At 39.9% G+C, this 8,534-nt stretch overlaps 1 protein-coding gene across 1 annotated transcript; it reads left to right on the top strand.

Moving 5' to 3' along the window:
* The first annotated feature begins 329 nt into the window (after positions 1-329).
* On the top strand, positions 330-6,936 carry pcolcea (procollagen C-endopeptidase enhancer a). Its single transcript, XM_039777562.1, has 9 exons — positions 330-418; positions 2,729-2,837; positions 2,932-3,190; positions 4,759-4,883; positions 5,011-5,147; positions 5,254-5,600; positions 5,692-5,769; positions 6,247-6,417; positions 6,590-6,936. Exons 1-9 carry the CDS (start codon positions 330-332, stop codon positions 6,718-6,720), a joined length of 1,446 nt encoding a protein of 481 aa, XP_039633496.1. The 3' UTR covers positions 6,721-6,936.
* Positions 6,937-8,534: the final 1,598 nt, after the last annotated feature.

Genomic DNA, 8,534 nt, shown 5'->3' with positions numbered 1-8,534 from the left:
CCTCTTTCCTAGATGCCCCCTCTGTTGTATTGAAACCAGGTTTATTATGGGGAAACATCTGGCTCTAATTAGAGCCTTTACCTCCCTCCCTCCCCCCCCCACTCACGTCACCCCCGCCCCCTCCTCACGGCCGCTGTTGTCCTTTCAGCATCTCTGTCCGTATCTTCATCCATTCCCGAATTTTCTGCCCCCTCCGAGTCCTCCCCACTCATTCGTACTCTCCGCCCATCCCGAGCGAGTGGCCTCCCCCTATATCTTTCATCTCTTGCCTCCTGCTACCATCTCCCTTTTCTGCAACAGTCTGCTTCGCTTTGTGTGCACGCTGCATCATGACGCATGTGGGCTGCATCTGGGGTCTCGTCTTGTTCCTGTCTCTGAGTTTAGGATGGACGACGGCTCAGCAGACCAACAACACCAGGTGATTAGATTGTGTATGTTTGAGAAATGTGTCGCGGACAATGTCTTGAAATGAATTATAATCTTTATTCATGTGACTTTTGTGATATTTTACGTGAGGCTACTCTTCTTAGTGTGAACAAAAATCCACTAATTACATTCACAAGAGCCTGTAACTTAAGCACTAAAAATACTCAGAATTCTTTCCTGTCTCTGTAAGTAAATTCTTTCCAGTTCATTGTTTGATTGGGCACAGAGTTGTCCAATTGGATTTTTGGGCTCATGATGTGAGGCATGCTGAGTCTGCAGTGGCTGAGCCGCCACAGATGTTAATGCTTTTGGTTCTGCCTGCCTGTGGGGCCGAGTCAGAACAACTTGGCTCTGGCGCTGGACATCTTGGCTCTAATCAGCAAGCGTCTGGCTTTGCTGGGGTTCTGCTGTTTGAGCTCCTAGTTTGTGGGAAACTGTTTTTCTTTTGCATATAAGTATATGTTTACTTCTTCAGAATAGGGGATGGCTGACGAATGTTTTTCTAACTTTCTCACTTCTTGTGTGTCATGAATAATTTAAACAACATACTTTTCTCAGTTGAGCCAAAAGCAACAACTCTCCCCACCACAGACTGAAAATGCCTGTAAAATGGCAAAAAAAACTGTCAACTTTATAAAAAGAGGCATTTTCTTCATAGCTCACAAGTATACAAATGTATATGTATACCTGTTGGCAACAGCCTGAAATAGGGAATGTTCCCTTCTGTGAAATTAGTTTTGAGCTCTGTGAGTGTTTGCAAAGCAAGAGAATTAGCTTTTTTGTTCATGCTTCTTCATTTTCATGACTTTAATGCAGTAGTTACCTGATATTTCAAACCATGGCCCCCATCCAGTCTGATTTCTTTTTCATGTGGCATCCACATTACTGTATATGACAATTGTGAGCTGTGGCATAACTTCATTTTCATTCAACACTGCATGGGGATTCTGATGTTTAGTGGTTGGATGAAAATGTAGTCAAAGTACACATATGTACCCTCATTTTTAATGTGGTGAAACAGTATTACGATTTTAAACAACAAAAGGAACCCTGTGCCCATCCATAACAGGACCACTGCTTTAAAGTACTGGAATGGATTGAATTATATAATGAAAAGTCAGTTTTAGTGTTAGTATTCAGAAACCACTACAGGTAACCAGCTAACATTATTACATTATTCATGACGTATTTTCAGTTTTTCGATGCATTTCAACGTAAAGTTAAGAATGTGGATGCGTATGGATTGAGCTTTTTTATGTTTGTATTGAAGTTAGCAGTGCTTCCCTCTGATAACTCATTGTTGATACCTGAATATTAGGAAACAAAATAATCAACAATGTTGTTACTTTTGACAATCCTCTCTGTATACTCTGGAAAGCCTGTATGTATTAACAGAATTTTTCTTTGACTATTCGTTTTTATAATCACTCATTCATTTATTTAACATACAGTATATGTATAGCTACACTTTGGCACTCCATACATATCAGTCAGTGTAAACACTTGACTTTTCAAATAAAGTGAGGCCTCACGTCTATTTTAAGGCTGTACTACTTTATGATTGAGATGGATGAGTACAGTATAAGTAAACAAGGATCTGTGTTAATAAATCGTCTTTATCTAAACATGTTCCTGCTGCAGCGCTTAAGTGTTGACACAAACAACTTGATGTTGGGATGACTACTTTTCTTTCGTTTTTACTTGCTTGATCTTAGGACATCTAATTACAGACTTTAATTTGGGGAATCAAATGCATTAATAACTGGAGCAACACGTTCACCCTGTAGAGGCTAATGACTTATGTTCTAACAGTCAGATAATGAAAATCCTTGTTTTTCTACAGCACCTAAGTGGCCTATTAGTCAGAGTTCAAAGACAGACTGCTAAAAGTTGGTTGAAAGTGGGAGTTGAGAGATTCTCAGGGGACTTGTATTATTGCAGTTCTGTTGTCTCCTAGACCCAGGCCCGTATCCAAGATTTCAGCAATACTGAGGTCGACATTTTTTTTTATTTCCCTGACCTAATGTGCCCATTTATAAGACGTGTGGAGAGCAACTATTGTATAACAGTAGCTTCAAAACCATGTTATATATATCCTAGATTGTTCCCAGAGGAACAAGTCTTATCTTGGCGTTGTACACGTTTATTTTAGGCAGTTAAATCACTTCTTTTTTTTTTCATTGGGAAAAATAATACCAAGGTCCGGACCTCAGTGTCCTCAATGGTAGATAGAGCCATGCCTAGACCTACAATGCTATTAGTGCTGTCCCTGATATTTTCCCCACTGTCTCCTTCATCACAGGCCTGTGTTCTACTGTGGAGGAGACCTGGTTACAGACTCAGGCTTTGTTGGCAGTGAGGGGTTCCCAAGCTTCTACAAACCCAACAGCAAATGTATCTGGCGTATCACTGTGAGTCCCTTACCCTGCAACATGTCTAAATACTGACTCCTTCCTTGCTCACTGTCTCAGTGTCTGACTCATATACAATCTCTCTGGTTCCCAGGTCCCAGAGGGAAACGTGGTCATGCTCGGTTTCCGCATATTTGACCTGGAGGCTGACTCACAATGCCGCTACGACTATCTGGATGTTTACAACGGCCATTCCAACTTAGTGCAAAAACTAGGCCGCTTTTGTGGAACATTCCGGCCTGGCACTCTTATTTCTACCACAAACACCATGATGCTAGAGATGGGGTCTGATGCAGAGACGCAGGGTAGAGGGTTTGTGGCCTATTTCAGTGGAGCCAAACCGTACGTAGACGGTATGTGGTCACAATGTTTCTTTTTTTTTATTATACAAATATGTCCAGCCTTCATGGACTTACCAACACACCACCAGTTATGTAAACTAGGCCCAGAATGCAGCACATACATTTTCAAATGATACTGCAAACCAGCTCACATAATTATTCATAATAATTTATAATTTGAGATTTTCAGACCTAAATTCTTAATTACAAATAAAGCAACTGTGAATAAGTTGTGAAAAAAAACTTTTACTGATTGGTTCGTATAGTTCACTTATCCAACTTTAATAGCAACTTGTTAAAGGTCCCATGACATGGTGCTTTTTGGATGCTTTTATATAGGCCTTAGTGGTCCCCTAATACTGTATCCGAAGTCTCTTTCCCCGAAATCCAGCCTTGGTGCAGAATTACAGCCACTAGAGCCAGTCCCACAATGAACTTTCCATAGTATGTGCCAGTTCTGTGTCTCTAGCTATTGAGGAGGAGAGGGGGGGGGGGGGCCAGGTGGAGTGTGGGGGTGTGGCCTTGACCAACTGCCACTTTGCTCATTTTCAAGCCATGATGTCTCTGTCTTTCTCATGGGTGGGCCAAATTCTCTGGGCGGGCAAAGCAGAGAAAGGGGAGGTAACCTTGCACCTTATGACCTCATAAGGAGAAGATTCCAGATCGGCCCATCTGAGCTTTCATTTTCTCAAAGGCAGAGCAGGATACCCAGGGCTCGGTTTACACCTGTCTCCATTTCTAGCCACTGGGGGACCATAGGCAGGCTGGGGAAACTCATATTAATGTTAAAAAACCTCATAAAGTGAAATCTTCATGCCATGGGACCTTTAAGCAAAATGTGCTCCTATTAATGGCTTATAACTTATCTATAACTGATAAGTACATTAACCATTAATAATGCTAGTACATGTTTTACAAAATTGAACCTAGCTACCTAACAGCTTAGCTTAGTTTACCTTGCTCATCAATTTAGCAGCATTTCCCTCCCTCAATCCTCAATGTTACTGAGCTCATAGAGTGGTTGCTCACAGATGTATCAAGCAACTATTTCCAACAGTTCACACTAAAAGGAGATTTGTATTAAACATCAAGAGTGAACACAACTTGCTAGCACTGTAAAACAAGACTACAGTGAAATCTTCAGTTGTTTTTTTACTATGAAAGACAGTATTCCTTTCTCAGTGTAGAGGCCAAAAGATATAGCTTTTTCTACCTTTTCTTATGCCTAAGGCATATTAAAGATCTATCAACCATGAAGGAAATAACACTAATTTATTTGAAATAAGTAAAGTAAAAGTGGTACTTTTGCAGGTCCAAGGTTAATGCTAAACCCCTGAGCTTGATCATGCCAAATTAACAGCTAGATTAAGAATACTAGCTCTTAATTGTGCAAACAATATCTTAAGCTTCATGATAAGCGGCATTGGTTTAACATATGATTAACTATTCCAAACTTAAAAGTAAAAAGAATTATTAAGAAAAAGTTAGTGAACAACATCGGTACTTTGCATACTTCTTAGAAAATAGTTTACTGTTATCTTCATTCTTTAATCTCATGGAGTGTATACGACTTGTTTCAGACCAGCAGTTCTGTGGGGGGAAGATGACAAAAGCCCAGGGAGAGATCATGACACCCAACTGGCCTGACAAGAAATACCCTGCAGGAACCAGCTGCTCCTGGCTTATCACTGTGGAGCCTGATATGGTCGGCAGCACACTCACTCCCAACATGGAACCATTTTATTTGATTTAAGTCTCTACACACCCTGCATGGAAAACAGTTCTTTAAGTGATCATTTATAGTCATATTTCTGTTTCTTTCTGGGTAACAGGTAATCCAGGTGAGGTTTGATAAGTTCGTCTTGGAGGCTGACACCTATTGTCGGTTTGACTATGTGGCATTCTTTAACGGTGGAGAGAAAGATGATTCAAGGCTGATTGGAAGATACTGTGGCGATCAGGCCCCACAGTAAGTGACAGATATCTCTAAAGGTGTTTGTTGGCCTTTTAAAGTCAATATCAAATCAACTCCTAACTTAACTTTCCACCTCATCTTCTACCTGTCTCCTGTCCAGGCCCATCATTACCAGCGGCAATGTGCTACTGGTCCAATTTGTGTCTGACCTCAGTGTGACGTCTGATGGATTCCTCGCCCACTATACCAGCGTCCCACCTGGTTCTCAGATACCAACGCTGGACTCAGGAGCCAGTACGAGGTCCATCCCCCCAAAACCTGAAGTCAAACCAGCTGAATCTAAACTTCCTGCTGTCACCACACAGCCACCCGTCCCCACCGCCAAATATGTGCCACCTGAGCCCACTGAGATACCCAAACCAGTCAAACCCACGAGAGGCCGGGGACATGCCACCACAGGCCAGGACAGGAGGGTTCCCATCACAAGACCAAATGGAAAGAGGCCTGGTGGGTGAAGTTATGTGGACGCTATGCTTGTGTTTCAAGGTGCACAATATGTATATCTAATGTGTCTTTTTATGCATTCTTTATGTTTCAGTTCCTCAAAATCCTCTGTGTGCAAAAGCCTGTAAAAGAGATGGAACCATCAAGATCAGTTTCTGTGCAAGTGATTTTGGTAAGTTTCTTAAAGCCAATTGATAGTCCTGCATTAAATCGACACTGTAGGTACGTGCGTAGGTACGTGAGTAGCTACGTGCGTAGTGTAGATACGGACTCTATGTTGTACCTTACGCCGTAGCCTAAAGTGTACTTATCAACAAATTGAACTACATGTAGCGGCTACGCAGAATGCAACAACTGTGATTGGTCCGCTTGGCCCTGGCTTGGTACCGTCTCATTTCTGGGTTCTCCTTCTCCAATAAACAACATGAAATCAAGGAGCGGGTTTACTTTTTCTGCTATTCTCTTAAAGAGATACGCTAAAATGAAGCAGACACCAGCACACAAGTATAAACCTCAGGCCACTTACGTAGTCTACGGCGTAAGCTCTGCGCAAAGCCCCCGCAGAAGCATAAATCCTGCTTTTACCCTTCACATATGCAGCAAGTAACCAATCAGATGTTGTGTTCTGACTGAGCCCTCCTTTTTTCAGTGATAACCGGGAAGGTGAACTCTCTGGCCCCCGGGCCCCGAGGCACTCTTTTTGTTAGCATCTCCCTCATTAAGGCCTATAAGGCAGATCGACTAACAATCACACAAGTCGGAGAGACCATGTCGGTTAAGCTGGTGTCACAGTGCAGGAAGTGCCCGTTGCTCCGAAGAGGTATCTTGAATTTACACACACACACACACACACACACACACACACACACACACACACACACACACACACACACACACACACACACACACACACACACACACACACACACACACACACACATACCACAAGTATAATACTGATCAATCTTTCTGGTCATATCTTCTTCCAATAGGTGCCAACTACATTATCATGGGTCAAGTGAATGAAGATGGACGTGGTACCCTGGAACCTGGTGCATTTACAGCTCCATACAAAGCACCACATGACAAATTATTAATGAATATCAACAACCAACCATGTTAACCTCACACTTCTGTTCAGGCCAGGAAATTCAGATGACATATCAAACACACAAATCCAGATATGACAATGTGAAATACAGATCTATTAAAGCAATATTACAGTAAAAGATATAGTTTTATCCACCATTTTAAAGAACACAAATACTTTTATCCAAACACCTGCCGAACCTAACATTTGTAATTTATATATGAATAAAGGTTTTATATCTCTTTCAAATGGTTTGACTGCATCCTTTTTATACCTTTGCAGCTCTAGCTCTCTCCAACTGTGGCTCTGAGTCCACCTAGTGGATCTGAAGCATAATAGCACTCAAGATAAAATATTCCTAATCCAACTTGGTTCCGAAGCAGGTCTGTTTCAAATCCTGTGCAGGAGTTGACAATTAGTCAAGTAGTGTTAGGCATGTAGATTAATGATCCCAGAATGTTTATTTGAGTTGTTTTAAAAAAAAAATTAAAATTCTAATTTAATTGAAGGCAAAATGAGAAAAATGAACTGTTTAAAATCTCCTGTTCTGACATTGTTATTAGATTTCAATGAAAAATGTTACTCTTGCTTCCAAAGCTGCTCTTTGTTTGTTATCTATCAAGACCTGGTGACGCTCCAGGATGGTCTGGGATCAGCTCTGAGCCATTTAAAAAAAAAAGAAATAAGCAAATGAAGAAAATAAATACATGAATGAATTGATGTTCCTATGGTCTAAACTGACAGAAAATAGGAACCTGAATACTATGCTATTGCAATGACTGCTAACTCCAACTGTAAATTATTATATAACATTGTATTATGAATCTTTTAACACAAGGATGCACTCCCTTGAATGAACAGAAATGTCAGAAACGGTATCAAATTGTAATATGTATCCATGTGAATATTATTGCAAAATATGTTTAATAACAACCTGTACTATTACTACTAAACATGTATCTCCTGAACAAACGCAACGGGACAGACCCCCGTACACATAACAGTAACATTAATTGCTGAACTTAAATATTCATCAAACATTATTGGACATCATTTAAATATACTGCTTAGAACTTATTATCATATATAAATCAGATTGTTTTGCTTTATAGCGTTAATTCAGAAACTAAATGTACCCTCTGTGTCAATGTATTTTAGAAATGGCAAAAATATGCAGTTCATAACAGTCACCAGTAGAGGTGAATGTAAAGAATAAATGCAAACTCCTTTGTTAGAGTCATTCTTTGATACCAGCATCAGTTATTTGGTGTGACTTGAAATGTATTACTATATTCTATATAAAGTATATACTGTATACTTTTGAGCAAATTGTTATTTGACAAGAACACATATTTTTAGAAAGTTAATATCATATAATAACCACACTCACAATCAAGTAGCCTACATATCAATTACTCTATGATGTGCAGAAGTACAAATCAGAACTAGCAAATGCATTTCCTGCAGAAAATGCTTGTAAATGCTTAAAAAAGCTAAACTGCTAAAGCTAAACTGGATTGCTGGCTTAAATGAGTAAGAAGAAGGTGAAGTAGTGAGAATAGTTTAAAAAGTGGGAATAGTTTAAATTAGTATACATTTCACTGAAATGTGAAATAACACCGATAATGTATGAAACAAAAGTGGAATATTAATGCAATTTTTCACACAATAATAAATAATCAGATATCACTACTGTGAATGCTGTTGAATGAGCACAATGAAAATATGATTAAGTATAAAAAATGATAGGCATTGTGCCAAAGCACGCTGCTATTGCAACACATCTGCACACTAAATAAAGCCATAAAAAAGTCAAAGTAGAGTATGACAAAAAAAGTCAGGGTATA

Source organism: Perca fluviatilis, chromosome 16 (assembly GCF_010015445.1).
Source record: "Perca fluviatilis chromosome 16, GENO_Pfluv_1.0, whole genome shotgun sequence".
NCBI lineage: Eukaryota > Metazoa > Chordata > Actinopteri > Perciformes > Percidae > Perca > Perca fluviatilis.
This window is presented reverse-complemented; position numbering and strand designations above follow the sequence as displayed.

What these genes read in the sequence shown, in the direction of transcription:
- pcolcea (XM_039777562.1), top strand. Translation starts at nt 330, where the DNA reads ATGACGCATGTGGGCTGCATCTGGGGTCTCGTCTTGTTCCTGTCTCTG. An exon ending in TGTGGCGATCAGGCCCCACA is followed by an intron (nt 5,148 to 5,253) that starts GTAAGTGACAGA and finishes TCTCCTGTCCAG; the next exon opens with GCCCATCATTACCAGCGGCA. An exon ending in TTTCTGTGCAAGTGATTTTG is followed by an intron (nt 5,770 to 6,246) that starts GTAAGTTTCTTA and finishes TCCTTTTTTCAG; the next exon opens with TGATAACCGGGAAGGTGAAC.